The 18,579-nt window shown below is 35.2% G+C and overlaps 1 protein-coding gene across 2 annotated transcripts in view; it reads left to right on the top strand.

The window, feature by feature from the left end:
* The window catches only part of ZDHHC17 (zinc finger DHHC-type palmitoyltransferase 17), a 99,149-nt gene that overhangs the window by 61,063 nt on the left and 19,507 nt on the right, over positions 1-18,579 (top strand). For both annotated transcript variants that reach the window (XM_060165237.1, XM_060165238.1), the window contains exons 9-10: positions 15,637-15,779; positions 17,161-17,263. In XM_060165237.1, coding sequence (XP_060021220.1) covers positions 15,637-15,779; positions 17,161-17,263 — 246 coding nt within the window. The remainder of the gene's footprint in view (positions 1-15,636; positions 15,780-17,160; positions 17,264-18,579) is intronic.

Below are 18,579 nucleotides of genomic sequence, written 5' to 3'. Positions count from 1 at the left end.
AAAAATGGCTGAGAGAAGGAAAATGATAAAAGAAAGAACCTTGGAACATAAGATCATGGTAAGCAAAATTATGGGTAAATACAGTAGACTTTCCTTCTTATCCTACGTCTTCCAAATTATGTTTGACAGTTGAAGCAAAATTATAATACTGTTTGATGTGGATCTAAATGTATGTAGAAAACATATTTGAGACAATTTATAATGTAAACAGGGGAGGGTAGAGGGACATTAATGGAGGTAAGATTTCCACATCTCACTTGAATTGGTAAAATGATGACACCAGTATACTGTGATAAGTTATATTTATATAATACTTAGAGTACCCACTAAAAAAGCTATTCAGAGAGATATACTCAAAAACACCATAGATAAAATAAAATTCTAAAAAGCTTTTCAGTAACCCACAAGAAGTCAGGAAAAAGAAACCAGAAACAAAGACATAGAACAAACAAAAAAACAAAAAATAAAATTATAGATTTCAACCCTAACATATCAATAATTAGAGTAACTGTAAATGGTCTAAATATACCAATTAAAAGACAGATATTGGCAGGGTGGATTACAAAGTGTGGCTCAACTATATACTGTCTGTAAGAAACTCACTTCACATACAAGAATATTGGCAAGTTACTTATATGGGCAAGTAGCAGAATGGAAATGACATATGATGCCAAAAGCAGGTGAAGACAGTACAAAAAGGAAAACTATAGGCGTACCTCATTTTATTGCATTTCACAGATATTTTGTTTTTGTTTGTTTGTTTTTGCAAAGTGAAGGTTTGTGGCAATCTGCATCTAGTAAGTCTTGTTGGTGCCATCTTTCCAACAGCATTTGCTTACTTCGTATCTCCATGTCACATTTTGGTAATTCTCCCAATATTTCAAACCCTCCACCAGCAAAAAGATTATGACTTGATGAATGCTCAGATGATGGTTAGCATTTTTTAGCAATAAAGTATTTTTTACTTAAAGTGTGTACAGTGATTTTTTAGACATAATGCTATTGCATGCTTAATAGACTACAGTATAGTGTAAACATAACTTTTTAAAATTGAAATGTAGTTGATGTCCAATATTATGTCAGTTTCAGATGTACTATACAGTGATTTCACATTTGTATACGTTATGAAATGATCACCACATTGAGTCTAGTAACCGTTTTTCCCTATACAAATTTATTACAATATTATTGACCATATTCCTTATGCTATATATTACATCCCATGGCTTATTTATTTTATAACTGGAGGTTTATACCTCTTAATCCCCTTCGTCTCTTTCACCCCCAACCCCCTCCCCTCTGGCAACCACCTGTTCTTTGTATCTCTGAGTCTGTTTTTGGTTTGTTTGTTTGTTTTTTTATTCCCCATATAAGTGAGACCATATGGTATTTGTCTTTCTCTGACTTATTTCATCTAGCATAATACCTCTCAATCCATTCATGTTGTCACAAATGGCAAGATTTCATTCTTTTTTATGGCTGAGTAATATTCCATTATATATATAGATCACATTTTCTGTATCTATTCATCTCTATCAATGGGCATTTAAGTTGCTACCATATCATGGTTATTGTAAATGATACTGCAGTGAACATTGAGGTGTATATATATTTTCTAATTAGTCTTTTTGTTTCTTTGGGTAAATACCCAGAAGTGAAATTGCCGGGTCATGTGTCAGTTCTATTTTTAATTTTTTGAAGACCCTCCATACTGTTTTCCAGAGTGCCTGTACCAATTTACAGTTCTACCAATAGTGCACAAGGATTCCCTTTTCTTCACATCCTTGCCAACATTTGTTATTTCTTGTCTTTTTCGATGATAGCCATTCTCACAGGTCTGAGGTGGTATCCTGTTTTGGTTTTGATTTGCATTTCCCTGATTAGTGATGTTGAGCATCTTTTTTTCATGTGTCTGTTGGCTATTTGTTATCTTCTTTGAAAAAATGTCTATTCCAGGTCCTCTGCCCACTTTATAATTGAGTTGTTTTTTTGATGTTGAGTTATATGAGTTCTTTGTATATTTTGGATATTAACCCCTTATCAGGTGCATCATATGCAGATATCTTCTCCCATTCAGTGAGCTGCCCTTTTGGTTTGTTGTTGTTGTTAGTTTCCTTTACTGTGGAAAAACTTTTTAGTTTCATGCAATCCCATTTGTTTACTTTTGGCTTTGTTTCCCTTGATTGAGGAGACAGAGCCAAAAAAATATTGCTGAGACTGATGTCAAAGAGCATGCTGCCTGTTTTCTTCTAGGAGTTTTATGTTTCAGGTTTTACATTTAAGTCTTTAATCCATTTTGAGTTTATTTTTGTGTGTGATATGAGAAACTAGTCCAGTGTGATTCTTTTACATGTAGCTGTCCAGTTTTCCCAACACTATTTAATGAAAAGGTTTTTTTCCCCTCATTTTATATTCTTGCTTCCTTTGTTGTAGATTAATTGATCATATAAGCATGGGTTTATTTTTGGGCTCTCCATTCTGTTCCATTGATCTGTGTGTCTGTTTTTGTGCCAGTGTCATACTGTTTTGATTACTGTTAACTTTGCAGTATAGTTTGAAATCACAGATTGTGATACTTCAGTTTGTTCTTTCTCAAGATTGCTTTGGCTATTCAGGGTCTTTCGTGTTTCCATACAAATTGTAGAATTACTTGTTTTAGTTCTGTGAAAAATGCCATTGGTATTTTGATAGGGACCACACTGAATCTGTAGATTGCCTTGGGTAGTGTGGTCATTTTAACAATATTAATTCTTCCAGTCTTTGAGAATGGTATGTTTTACCATTTGTTGTGTCGTCTTCAGTTTCTTTCATCAATGTCTTATAGTTTTCAGAGTACAAATCTTTTACCTCTTTGGTTAGATTTATTCCTAGGTATTGTATTTTTTTTGATGCACTTGTAAATGGGATTGTTTTCTTAATTTCTCTTTTTAATGGTTTGTTATTACAACAGAGTTTAGTTTATTAATTTTGTATCCTGCAACTTTACTGAATTCACTTATTAGTTCTAGTAGTTTTTTGGTGGTGTCTTCTGGGTTTTCTGTATCTAGTGTCATGTCATCTGCAAACAGTGACAGTTTTACTTCTTCCTTTCCAATTTGGATTCCCTTTATTTCTTTTTCTTATCTCATTGCTGCGGCTAGGACTTCTAATACTGTGTTGAATAAAAGTAGAAGAGTGTGCATCCTTGTCTTGTTCCTGATCTTAAAGGAAATGCTTTCAGCTTTTCACCACTGAGTATGATGTTAGCTGTGGGTTTGTCATATATGGCCTTTTTTATGTTGAGGTATGTTTCCTTTATACCCACTTTGTTGAGAGTTTTTATCATAAATGGATGTTGAATTTTGTCAAAAGCTTTTTATGTATCTACTGAGATAATCATATGGTTTTTATTCTTCAGTTTGTTACTGTAGTATAGCATGCTGCTTGATTGGCTGTTTGGGTGGCCCCAGATGGGGGGGGGCAGTGCTCAGAGATGGTGCCACCCAGCTGGAGGGTGGGCCAGTTTCTGGGTACTAATAGGCTAGAGGGAGGATTCTAAAAGGGTGCTTGCCCACCCTAGTGTTATTAGGGTAGAAGAAGTTCCCCAGAATGGCTGCTACCAGCTTTTGTATCAGCAGGGGTCTCTCATTTGCCTCCTGCCTCTCCAGAGGACTCTCCAAGATCAGCAAGTGGATCTGTTCCAGGCTTCTAACTGCTGCCTCTTTGTGCTGAGACTTGGAGCATCTCAGATTTTTCCAGGGTCCTTTAAGAGCAGAGTCTCTGTTTCCTGTAGCCCTCCAGCTCTCCTGAACATGGGCGCTGCTGGTTTCCAAAGCCAGGAATTCTGGGAGCTTTACTTCCTGGTGCAGGACCCGTTGACTGAGGAGTCCCACACGGGGCTCAGACCCCTTCTCCCTCATAGAGGAAAGACCTCCACAATTGTGATATTCCTTCCATTTGTGGGTCACTGATCCTGGGGGTGTGAGCCCTGATTATACCATGTCTCCACCCCTCCTACCCATCTCATTGTGGTTCCATCTTTATTTCTTTAGTTATGGAAAATCCTTTCTGCTAGTCTAAAGGTCATTTTCCTAGAGAGTTGCTCTGTAAATAGTTGTAAAGTACTTGTATGCTGAAACATTTTAAATGCCAATGAAGGAAATCAAGGATGACCTAAATAAGTGGAGAGACATACAGTGTTCATGAACTGGAAGACAACTTAGTAAATATGTCAGTTGTCCCCAAATTAATATACAGGTTTAATGTAGTTAAATAATTCCAGCAAAATTTTTTATTAGTATATACAAGATTATTCCAAAATTTATATGGAAAGGCAGTAGACTTAGAATAGCTAAAACTATTTTGAAAAAGAGGAATCACTCTTTGCAGTTTTAAGACCTACTATATAGCTTCAGTAATCAAGACTGTGTAGTATTGCTGGAGGAATAAAGTGATCAGTGGAACAAAATAGCCCAGAAGTAGAACCACAGAGGTATGCCCACTGACATTTGACAGATGTGTAAAAGCAATTCAATGGAGGAAAGACAGCCTTTTCACCAATTGATATTGGAGCATTTGGACATGCATAGGCAAAAAAATAAACCTCTGCTCAAACCTCACACTGTATTAAAAAATTAACTCAAAACTGTTCAAGACTTAAATGTAAAACTGTAAAAATCTAGGGCTAGGCAAAGAGATTTGACACAAAAAGTATGATCCATAAAGGTAAAAATTGATCATTTGGATTTGGATCAAAATTTTAAACTTACATTCTATGAATGACCCTGTGATTAGAATGAAAAGGCATACTACAGACTGGGAGAAAGTATTTACAAGCCACATTTCCAACAAAGGACTAGTTTCCAAAATGTATTAAGAACTTTCAAAACTCAGCAGTGCAAAATCAATACAATTAGTAAATAGGCTAAACAAGAGATATTTTCACCAAAAAAGATATAAAAATGGCAGATAAGCAGGTGAAAAGATCTTCAACATCATTTTAGTCATTAGGGAAATGCAAATTGAAACCACAGTGACTTACTATTTTATACCTGTCAGAATAACTAAATAAAAAGTTGCAACAACACCAAATGCTGATGAGGATGCCGAGAAACTCATCTGTTGCTGAAGGATATGTAAAAAAGTACAGCAACCTGGAGAACAGTTTGGAATTTTCTTTTAAAAAGCTTAACATGCAATACCATACAACCCAGAAACTGTACTCTTAAGCATTTATCCCAGAGAAATGGAACCTTATATTCACACAAAAATTTGTATGTGAATGTTTATAGCAGCTTTGTTCATAATAACCCAAAATAGAAGCAACCCCAACGTCCTTCAGTGGGTGAATGATTAAACAAACTGACACATTCATACCGTGGAGTATTCCTCAGCAATAAAAAGGAATGAACTAATGGTACGTACAATAACCCAATGAATATTTGGAGAATTCTATTATGAGTGAAAAGCCAATCCTATTAGGTTACATACTGTATAATTCCATTTATATAAAATTCTTGAAATGACAAAATTATGGAAATGTAGAACACATTAGTAGTTGGCAGAGGTTAATATGGCAGTGAGGAGCAGGGTATGAGGGAAATTGCTATAAAAGGATGGAAATATTCCTTGTAGTGATGGAAATATTCTGTATCTTAATTGTGTCAGTGTCAATATCCTGGTTGTGATATTATACTATGCTTTTGCAAGATATTAGCCTTTTGGGAACTTTGGGTAATGAGTACTTGGGATCTGTCCACATTTTTTATTAAAACTGCGTGACCCACAGCTAACATCATACTCAATGGTGAAAAGCTGAAAGCATACCTTCTAAGGTTGGGAACAAGACAAGGATGCCCACTCTTGCCACTTTAATTCAACATGGTTTTGGAATTCCTAGCCACAGCAATCAGAGAAGAAGAAGAAATCAAATGAACCCAAATTGGAAAAGAAGAAGTAAAATTGTCACTGTTTTCAGATGACATTATGCTATACATAGAAAACCCTAAAGACGTTACCAGAGAACTACTAGCACTCATCAGTGAATTCAATAAGATTACTGGATACAAAATTAATATACAGAAATCTATTTCATTTCTATGCACTATCAACGAAATATCAAAAAGAGAAATTAAAGGAACAATCGCATTTACCATCACATCAAAAAAGAATAAAATACCTAGGAGTAAACCTACCTAAGGAGGCAAAACACCTGTACTCTAAAAACTATAAGATGCTAATGAAAGAAATTGAAGACGTCACAAACAGATGGAAAGGTATACCATGTTCTTGGATTGGAAGAAACAATATTGTTAAAATGACCATACTATCCAAGGCAGTTTACAGTTTCAACACAATCTCTATCAAATTACCAATGGCATTTTTCACAGAACTAGAACAAAAGATTTTTAAATTTGTATGGAGCCACAAAAGACCCAGAATAGCCAAAACAATCTTCAGAAAGAAAAACGGAGCTGGAGGAATCATGCTCCCTGACTTCAGACTATACTGCAAAGCTACAGTAATCGGAGATTCCAACCAAGCCAGGAACGTCAACAAGGGAAAAGAGAGAGCTTCTGAGACAAAGTTTGGGGTTAACCCATTGCTGTGGTGAGAGGCTTCAGTAAATCACAGCTGAAATACACTGGACAAACGTTGGTGATTCCCAGGAGTTAAGAAAACAGATGCAAAAGCAGAGAAAATTTTGTGATTTCTTCGTCTTTTCAGCACTGCAGTTATGTGTTCTAAGCATCTTCTGAAAACCTCTTTGTAAATACTTTTAAAAGGCCAGAAAAATGTTAGTGTTGCTGCCTTAGATGTTCCAGTCTGCCTTCTGCCTTTCTCCAATGACTACACCATTACAATCAAAAGAAGAAAATTCCAGTCAAGAAGCCTTAGAGGACAGACAGCAGAAGCAAGAAGAACTACAATCCTGCAGCCTGTGGAAGGAAAACCACATTCACAGAAAGAGAGACAAGATGAAAAGGCAGAGGGCTATGTACCAGTTGAAGGAACAAGATAAAACCCCAGAAAAAAAACTAAATAAATTGGAGATAGGCAACCTTCCAGAAAAAAAATTCAGAATAATGATAGTGAAGATGATCCAGGACCTCGGAAAAAGAATGGAGGCAAAGATTGAGAAGATGCAAGAAATGTTTAACAAAGATCTAGAAGAATTAAAGAACAAACAAACAGAGATGAACAATACAATAACTGAAATGAAAACTACACTAGAAGGAATCAATAGCAGAATAACTGAGGCAGAAGAACGGATAAGTGAACTGGAAGACAGAATGGTGGAATTCACTGCTGCAGAAGAGAATAAAGAACAAAGAATGAAAAGAAACGAAGACAGCCTAACAGACCTCTGGGACAACATTAAACATAACAAATTCACATTATGGGGGTCTCAGAAGGAGAAGAGAGAGAAAGGACCGGAGAAAATATTTGAAAAGATTATAGTCAAAAACTTTCCTAACATAAGAAAGGAAATAGCCACCCAAGTCCAGGAGGCACAGAGAGTCCCATACAGGATAAACCCAAGGAGAAACACGCTGAGACACATAGTAACCAAATTTGCAAAAATTAAAGACAAAGAAAAATTATTGAAAGCAGCAAGGGAAAAATGGCAAATAACATACAAGGGAAGGCCCATAAGATTAACAGCTGATTTCTCAGCAGAAACTCTCCAAGCCAGAAGGGAGTGGCATGACATATTTAAAGTGATGAAAGGGAAGAACCTACAAGCAAGATTACTGTACCCGGCAAGGATCTCATTCAGATTCGATGGAGAAGTCAAAAGCTTTACAGACAAGCAAAAGCTGAGAGAATTCAGCACCACCAAACCAGCTCTACAACAAATGTTAAAGGAACTTCTCTAAGTGGGAAACACAAGAGAAGAAAAGGACCTACAAAAACAAACCCAAAACAATTAAGAATATGGTCATAGGAACATAAATATCGATAATTACCTTAAACATGAATGGATTAAATGCTCCAACCAAAAGACACAGGGTCACTGAATGGATATAAAAACAAGACGCATATATATGCTGTCTACAAGAGACCCACTTCAGACCTAGGGACACATACAGACTGAAAGTGAGGGGATGGAAAAAGCTACTCCATGCAAATGGAAATCAAAAGAAAGCTGGAGTGCCAGTACTCATATCAGGTAAAATAAACTTTAAAATAAAGAATGTTACAAGAGGGAAAGAAGGACACTACATAATGATCAAGGGATCAATCCAAGAAGAAGATATAACAATTATATGCACCCAACATAGGAGCACCTCAATACATAAGGTAACTAACAGCTCTAAAAGAGGGAATCAACAGTAACACAACACTAGTGGGGGACTTTAACACCTCACACCAATGGACATATCATCCAAACAGAAAATTAATAAGGAAATAGAAGCTTTAAATGACACAATAGACCAGATAGATTTAATTGATATTTATAGGACATTCCATTCAAAAACAGCAGATTACACTTTCTTCTGAAGTGCACACGGAACATTCTCCAGGATAGATCACATCTTGGGTCACAAATCAAGCCTCAGTAAATTTAAGAAAATTGAAATCATATCAAGCATCTTTTCTGACCACAACACTATGAGATTAGAAGTCAATTAGAGGGGAAAAAAACCGTAAAAAACACAAACACATGGAGGCTAAACAATACATTACTAAATAACCAAGAGATCACTGAAGAAATCAAAGAGGAAATCAAAAAATACCTAGAGACAAATGACAATGAAAACACGATGATCCAAAGCCCTTGGGATGCAGCAAAAGCAGTTCTAAGAGGGAAGTTAATAGCAATACAAGCCTAACTCAAGAAACAAGAAACATCTCAAATAAACAATCTAACCTTACACCTAAAGGAACTAGAGAAAGAAGAACAAACAAAACCCAAAGTTAGCAGAAGGAAAGAATTCATAAAGATCAGAGCAGAAATAAATGGAATAGAAACAAAGAAAACAATAGCAAAGATCAATAAAACTAAAAGCTTGTTCTTTGAGAAGATAAGCAAAATTGATAAACCATTAGCCACACTCATCAAGAAAAAGAGGGAGAGGACTCAAATCAATAAAATTAGAAAGGAAAAAGGAGAACTTACAACAGACACCACAGAAATACAAAGCATCCTAAGAGACTACTACAAGGAGCTCTATGCCAACAAAATGGACAGCTTGGAAGAAATGGACAAATTCTTAGAAAGGTATAACCTTCCAAGACTGAACCAGGAAGAAAAAACAAATATGAACAGACCAAACACAAGTAATGAAATTGAAACTGTGATTAAAAATCTTACAACAAACAAAAGCCCGGACCAGATGGCTTCACAGGTTAATTCTGTGAAACATTTAGAGAAGAGCTAACATCCATCCTTCCCAAACTCTTCCAAAAATTTGCAGAGTAAGAAACACTCCCAAACTCATTCTGTGAGGCCATCATCACCCTGATACCAAGACCAGATAAAGATACTACAAAAAAAGAAAATTACAGACCAATATCATTGATGAATATAGATGCAAAAGTCCTCAACAAAATACTAGCAAACAGAATCCAGCAACACATTAAAAGGATCATACACCATGATCAAGTGGGGTTTATCCCAGGATTGCAAGGAATCTTCAGTATATGCAAATCAATCAATGTGACACACCATATTAAGAAACTGAAGAATAAAAACCATATGATTATCCCACTAGATGCAGAAAAAGCTTTTGACAAAATTCAACACCGATTTATGATAAAAACTCTCCAGAAAGTGGGCATACAGGGAGACAACCTCAACATAATAAAGGCCATATACAACAAACCCACATCAAACACCTGTCTCAATGGTGAAAAACTGTAAGCATTTCCTTTGAGATCAGGAACAAGACAAGGATGTCTGCTCTCACGGCTATTATTCAGCATAGTTTTGGAAGTCCTAGCCATGGCAATCAGAGAAGAAAAAGAAATAAAAGGAATCCAAATTGGAAAAGAAGTAAAACTGTCACTGTTTGCAGATGACATGATACTATAAATAGAGAATCCTAAAGATGCCACCAGAAAACTACTAGAGCTAATTAATGAATCAGGTAAAGGTGCAGGATACAAAATTAATGCACAGAAATCTCTTGCATTCCTATACACTAATGTTGAAAATCTGAAAGAGAAATTAAGGAAACGCTCCCATTTACCACTGCAACAAAAAGAATAAAATACCTAGGAATAAATCTACCTAGGGAGACAGAAGACCTGTATGCAGAAAACTATAAGACACTTATGAAAGAAATTAAAGATGATACAAACAGATGGACAGATATACCGTGTTCTTGGATTGGAAGAATCAATATTGTGAAAATGACTCTACTACCCAAAGCAATCTACAGATTCAATGCAATCCCTATCAGATTACCAATGGCACTTTTACAGAACTAGAAGGAAAAAATCTTAAAATTTGTATGGAGACACAAAAGGCCCTGAAAGCAGTCGTGAGGGAAAAAAACGGAGCTGGAGGAATCAGACTCCCTGACTTCAGACTATACTACAAAGCTGCAGTAATCAAGACAGTATGGTACTGGCACAAAAACAGAAACATAGATCAATGGAACAGGATAGAAAGCCCAGAGATAAACCCACACACCTATGGTCAACTAATCTATGACAAAGGAGGCAAGGATATACAATGGAGAAAAGACAGTCTCTTCAAGAAGTGGTACTTGGAAAACTGGACAGCTACATGTAAAAGAAAGAAATTAGAACACTCTCTAACACCATACACAAAAATAAACTCAAAATGTATTAGAGACCTAAATGTAAGACTGGACACTATAAAACTCTTAGAGGAAAATATAGGAAGAACACTCTTTGACATAAATCACAGCAAGATCTTTGTTGATCCACCTCTTAGAGTAATGGAAATAAAAAGAAAAATAAACAAATGGGCCCTAATGAAACTTAAAAGCTTTGGCAAAGCAACGGAGACTACAAGCAAGACGAAAAATCCCTCAGAATGGGAGAAAATATTTGCAAACGGACAAAGCATTAATCTCCAAAATATATAAACAGCTCATGCAGCTCAATATTAAAAAACAACCCAATCAGAAAAGGGCAGAAGAACTAAATAGACATTTCTCCAAAGAAGACATACAGATGGCCAAGAAGCACATGAAAAACTGCTCAACATTACTAATTATTAGAGAAATGCAAATCAAAACTACAATGAGGTATCACCTCACCCCAGTTAGAATGGCCATCATCAGAAAATCTACAAACAACAAATGCTGGAGAGGGTGTGGAGAAAAGGGAACCCTCTTGCACTGTTGGTGGGAATGTAAATTGATGAACCACTATAGAGAACAGTATGGAGGTTCCTTCAAAAACTAAAAATAGAATTACCATATGACCCAGCAATCCCACTACTGAGTGTATACCCAGAGAAAACCATAATTCAAAAAGACACGTGCACCCCATTGTTCATTGCAGCACTATTTACAGCAGCCAGTTCGTGGAAGCAACCTAAATGCCCAACAAGAGACGAATGGATAAAGAAGATGTGGTAAATATATACAATTGAATATTACTCAGCCATAAAAAAGAACGAATTGGGTCATTTGTAGAGACATGCATGAATCTAGGGACTGTCATACAGGGTGAAGTAAGTCAGAAAGAGAAAAACAGATATTGTATATTAATACATATATGTGGAACCTAGAGAAATAGTACGGATGAACTGATTTGCAGGGTAGAAATTGAGACACACATGTAGGGAACAAACGTATGGACACCAAGGGGGAAAGTGGCAGAGGCGGGTGGTGCTGGTGCTGTGATGAATTGGGAGATTGGGATTGACATATATACACTAATATGTAAATATGGATAACTAATAAGAACCTGCTGTATAAAAAAGAAAAACAGCTACAGTAATCAAAACAGTATGGTATTGGCACAAAAGCAGATTGTATAGATCAATGGAACAAGATAGAAAGCTCAGAAATAAACCCATGCACTTATGGTCAATTAATCTACGACAAAGGAGGCAAGAATATACAATGGAGAAAGGACAGTCTCTTCAGTAAGTGGTGCTGGGAAAACTGGATACCTACAGGTAAAAAGAACAAACATTCTCTAACACCATATCAAAAAATAAACTCAAAATGGATTAAAGACCTAAATGTAAAACTGGATACTATAGTACTCCTAGAGGAGAACATAAGCCGAACACTCTTTGACATAAATCATAGCAATATTTTTTTGGCTCTGTCTCCTAGAGTAGTGGAAATACAAAAATAAACAATTGAGACCTAATTAAGCTTAAAAGCTTTTGCAAAGGAAACCATAAACAAAAAAATACAACCTGCAGAATTGGAGAAAATATTTGCAAGTGATGCTACCGACAAGCGATTAATTTCCAAAATACACAAACAACTCATACAGCTTAATATCAAAAAAACAAACAACCCAATGAAAATATGGGCAGAGACCTAAATAGACATTTCTCCAAATAAGACATACACATGGCCATCAGGCACGTGAAAAGATGCTCAACATAGCTAATTATTAGAGAAATGCAAATCAAAACTACAATGCGGTATCACCTCACACCAGAATGGCCATCCATAAAAAGTCTACAAACAATAAATGCTGGAGAGGGTATGGAGAAAAAGGAACCCTCCTACACTGTTGGTGAGAATGTAAATTGGTGCAGCTACTGTGGAGAACAGTATGGAGGTTCCTTACAAAACTGAAAATAGAATTACCATATGATCCAAGAAGCCCACTCCTGGACATATATCTGGATAAAACTCTAATCTGAAAAGATACATGCACCCCAATTTTCATAGCAGCACTGTTTACAATAGCCAAGACATGGAAGCAACCTAAAGAAGATGTGGTATATATACACAATGGAATATTACTCAGCCATAAAAAAGAATGAAATAATGCCATTTACTGCAACATGGATGGACCTAGAAATCATATTAAGTGAAGTAAGTCAGAGACAAATATCATATGATATCACTTATATGTGGAATCTTAAAAAATGATATAAATGAACGTATTTGCAAAACAGAAATAGACTCACAGACATAGAAAACAAACTTATGGTTACCAGAAGGGATAACAGGGGGTAGGGGGAGATAAATTAGGAGTTTGGGATTAACATATACACACTACTAAGTATAAAACAGATAAACAGCAAGGGCCTACTATATAGCACAGGGAACTGTATTCAATGTCTTGTAATAGCCTATAATTGAAAAGAATCTGTAAAAGAATATGTATATATATTCTTTTATATGTATGACTGAGTCACTTTGCTGTACACCTGAAGCTAACACAACATTGTAAATTAACTGTACATCAGTTTAAAAAATGGATTTAAAAACTGCACGTGGGGCCTCCCTGGTGGCTCAGTGGTTGAGAGTCCACCTGCCGATGCAGGGGACACGGGTTCGTGCCCCGGTCTGGGAAGATCCCACATGCCGTGGAGGGGCTAGGCCTGTGAGCCATGGCCGCTGAGCCTGCGCGTCCGGAGCCTGTGCTCCGCAACGGGAGAGGCCACAACAGTGAGAAGCCCACGTACCGCAAAAAAAAACCAACAAAAAAAAAACTGCATGTGAATCTACAATTATTTCAAAATAAAAAGTTTAATTAAAAAATAGATTACTGAATTGTAGAATCTGGGTGGTGGATATACAGATATTCACTATAAAATGCTTTCAAATTTACTATATATTAGAAACGTTCTATAATGAAATATACAAGAAAATAGATTTTTCATGTCTACAAATGCAGCGCATCACCATTACATCTTTACAGTATTATAGTGCGTATATTAAATGACAGCTTGAAATAAATCCAGAAATCACACACATCAGTATTTAACCGGGTGAAATGAGCCTATATTCACACAAAAAATTATATGTGAGAGCTTATGATGTCTTTATTTACAGTCAGAAACTGGAAACAAGCTTAATCCCTCAGCTGGGGAATGGATAACCAGACTGTGACACATCCTGTAATGGAATACTACTCAGCATTAAAAAGGAACTTACTACTAATACACGTAACAATATGGATGAATGTCAAATGCATTTGCTAAGTGAAAGAAGCCAGATTTAAAAGACTGCATTCAGTATGACTCCTTTTATGTGACATTCCTGCAAAGGAAAAAGTAAAAAGACAGATATCAGACTAGTGGTTGCCAGGGCTTGGGCCTGGTGGCAGAGGGTATTTCAGGGCTTGATGGGACTGTTCTGTCTTGATATTCATGCTTGTTACACAACTGTGTATATTCATCAAAACTCAGAGAACTGTACACAAAACAGGGTGAATTTCACTGTATGTAAATTGTCTTAATTTTTAATAATGAAAAAGTGCGGCCATTAATAATGAAAAAATGTGTCCATCGCTAAGGGAGAACAAGTGTCTTGACTAAAAACAAACCAAGTGGAAGATAATTTTAGAAAATACTTTTTCAAATGACACATGTCCACCTTCTCTCCCACCAATACCCACCCTTAGTCATACACTCTCTCCTCCCAGTTGTAAACTTTATCTAATGTCTTGATATGGAATTCACACATAATAGAGATGAAGAAACAAACTGGAAGGGTGTTATTTCACTACAGCATAAAATTAAACTCTGAAGTCAATATGTTTAATTATAAGTCTAAGTTAAAATTACACAATTAGTTCAGAAAATGAATTACAGTGGCTGAATTGGGGAAGACATGGTCATTTATATGAAAAAGTATTTATTTCAGTAGAAGCCAATGGTATGGAAGGTGTGCTAAAAATAAAAGAGGCATAATATAATATATTCTTGGCTTTCAGAAAGGTAAATATTCAACGATGAGAGTAATATTTACACTCTGAACTTTGTTGGATCACAGCTGGAATATCTTATATAGTTTTGTCACTTAAGGTAACTCGAGAGACTTAACAGCTGCTTGTAAGTTTGTGAAGGACTGTTATGTAGGAGTGGCAGTAGACTTTGTGTTGCTGTGAAGATACCAGGGAAGCAGGCAGGTTTTATACTTATGAGTATTTCTAACAGACCAGTACAAAAGTGAAATGGTACTATGTCTGAAATATTAAGCACTCTGCTTTGATATGTGTTCAGAGGCACATCGTCTCCATTCTGTGGTCTCTGGGACCCTGTAGATTGATTTTATTCTTTATTTTACTTTAAGGTTTTAATATACTGTTTATATGTATTATTAATATCTTCTCCAGGCTAAGCATACTCAGGTTTCCTTATCTGATATAGCTGTTGGACCTTCAGTCATTCTGGTTGCCCTTGTCTCCTTAGTTATCAATGCTTTTGTTAAAATGGGGTGGTATTTTCATGAACTGTTTTCTAGCCTGTCCACGTGTTGGCAGGTGGTACTGCTGTCTTCTGTATCTGACTATCTAGACCCAGTCCTATAACTTCTATTCTCATTTTCTACAGTTTTAACCAAGAACTTTTAAATTGTTTATTTAATACCTCTTTCTAGAAAACAGAGACTAGCACCTTAAATAGTATCTGTACATAGTAGATACATTTGAATGAATAATTTCACCCCTGTTCTGTGTTTTCACACAGGTAACAGTGATTCACATTGAGGTTACTTGAAACATGCAAAAGTTTCTCTTTTTTTTTCTGTACAGGAATTTCGGCAGAAAGTAATGCTGGGAACTCCTTTCCTAGTTATTTGGCTGGTTGGGTTTATAGCAGACCTAAATATTGATTCTTGGCTCATTAAAGGGCTAATGTATGGTGGCGTTTGGGCTACAGTACAGTTTCTTTCAAAGTAAGTGTGTTGTTTTTAGCTATATTTTTAACTGGACATGTAAGAATATAGTTTGGACCTGGCTATATAAAATTAATGTTTTGTATATTTAGAACACTGCCTTTATATAACTTGTTTGATCTTAATTTAATGTTAAAGAATTTTTGGCAGATTTATATCTGAAATCTTTAACATTTTTAACATTGTTGTTAAAAATGACTCTAAAGGTACTTCCAGTGACAAGGTCTAACATATAATTTTTAAGGCTAAAATGCAGCTTTAAGACATTTCAATAGAAGTAGACTCAAGTTTGTTGAACTCTAAATGTAATATACATTGCTTATTTCTGGGTAACTATAATGCTTGAGCTTACCTTTCCATAGGAATTATATTTTCTTTGATCATAGGCAGTGTGCAAGAAAGAGGTTTGATTTTAGCACAAGGTAGAGTCTAAGCATATGAAGTAACGCTCAGTTTTGTTTTGTTTTAAAATTTTCTCTTTCTCCTTTTTTATTTAAACATTGTGATCATGCCCTTTTCTTCTTATCCCTAGATCCTATTCCCCTAAAGTGGCCCATCCAGCAAACTAGGCAGGCATTTATGATCCAGAACTTCCCACCTAATTTCTATTCCTTTAGTACCTTGTTTTCACCAGAATTTCAAAAGAGAGTTCTGAAAATAATTCAGAGAGAGATGAGAATGGCTGGTAATGCACTAATGTGGTAACTCTCAGGAAGAGGCTTAATTCTAGGTAATTAATCTCATTTTAGTGTTTCTAGGCACTCCAAGGGGTAGTGTAGGTAGGAATTCACCAATACTCCCTACTTAGTGTACATGGATGGTTGATCCTGCTTATGTTTAATAAAATTTATCAGTATTTATTTTTCCTGAATTCTGTAAACAATGACCTTTAATTCCTCCAAGTTAGCCAGTTCATTCTCTTTGAGAAGATGTGCTGAAAGCTTAGTGGGAATGTGTAGGTAAGGAGAAGTAATGATGAAACATAGAGAAAAACTTGGGGATTGCTTTGTGCTCATTTGTTCAAATTATGTCTTTGGTGGGTAATATGCTGGGTGATAGAGTTACTATATATACTAAAGTGAGTTATTGATTTAAGAGAATAGGAATACAGTGAAATTCTAAAGTTGAAAAGTACATAGAATATAATTTTAATTCTGATGAATTAAAAGTAGCTTAAGACTCTTGCTGAGTCATTCAGCTATGCACTCACTTCTTATTGAATATTATGAAAACAGTATGGATACTTAAGTATCCTGGATTTCTGGGTTTTGTTAAGAGTATACTATACAGAATATATGTGATTTTCATTTAAATAAATAAATATTCTTTTTTACAATGAAATATGGAGTTCAAATTCGATAAAACTTCTTGTGTTTTACAGATCCTTTTTTGATCATTCGATGCATAGTGCATTGCCCCTTGGAATATATTTGGCAACCAAATTCTGGATGTATGTGACGTGGTTCTTCTGGTTTTGGAATGATATCCTTTGGTTATAGAGGTCTTAGTTTAATAATAATTTAACATAAGAGCTGAACTACTCACGACGTGCTACAGTAAAACAGTATTCCTAGAAAAATAAGTATGAACTAATGTATTGTTTTTAAATGTTTCATATTTAATAAATTGCTTTTCAAAGCTGCTTTTAATAACATCAGTAATAATAATAATAGTGACCATTTATTGATTTTTTTAAAGGGCATTTTCTTAAATACTTTGTGCTCCATTTAGTATACATCCTATACGTTAGTACTGTTGTCTCCATTTTATAGATGAGACAATTTAGGCTTAAATAGGGTAAGCTGTTATTCTTGCCCAAGGTCACACAGCTAGTCTCTAATAAAGCAGGGTAGAAACACATATTTGTCTTATTCTATAACACTTACTCTGAACCTTTCTACTGAACTGTGATTTCCATGTTTTAGTGTCAAATTATTTTCTCTAAATATTTTCTTATTATCACAACTTACTATTTTGCTGTGATAGGTAACAGTTTTCTTTTGCTTCATGAAAAACATGTAATGCTGTATCTTCAAATGTTGCTAACTTCAGCATATTATTTCAATGTACTATACTTTTTAAAAGTAATGTAATTTGAAATTGTAAATGTGTGTGTATGTGTGAGATTCAGATCTCACATCTCAAGAAGTCAGATTCACATCTCAAGAAATAAGGACAATGTCAATTTTTGATATTTTTAATAGAAAAAATCAACCAGTAAGACAGTCTGTTTTATTATAATAAAGGTACATGTTTCATAAATGTCTTAATCATTTTTCAAGACATTGCTATAAAAAGTATATAAGATTTTAAATGGTATGAATTATTCAGTGACTTTTAACTGTTCTGAACAATATTAATAAATAGCTGGTTTCACTTCACAGTGTTACATGTTTTAATATTGCATTCTTTTTAAGTTGTCTTGTGTATTAGACAAAAGCAAAATATGCTAATTTTCTTTGTGAAATGGAGCCTCAGAATTGTAACTACACTTCTAATTCTTATATTTTCACAGCATTGTAGGACTACTTTTAGAAAGTATAGTACCTTTAAATACTTTCTTAGCATAGTGTCTACTGAAATTTTTCCATGTGGCAGTTTTCACTAGCTTATTCTAGGCTTGTATTATACTTTGATATAAAAATTGTTCTTCAGGGATTTATTAAGCATTAGAACTATCTTATTGGAACATTTAATGCGTAAAACATATCTGCTCATTTTCAGTACCTCATTATTTTAAATTTATAAAAAAGCACTGACCTCTGAAATGACTTCAGTATTCCAGACATATTTTCTAACT

Source organism: Lagenorhynchus albirostris, chromosome 11 (assembly GCF_949774975.1).
Source record: "Lagenorhynchus albirostris chromosome 11, mLagAlb1.1, whole genome shotgun sequence".
NCBI lineage: Eukaryota > Metazoa > Chordata > Mammalia > Artiodactyla > Delphinidae > Lagenorhynchus > Lagenorhynchus albirostris.
The sequence above is the reverse complement of the archived record's forward strand: the minus strand, read 5'-3'. Positions and strand labels throughout refer to the sequence as shown.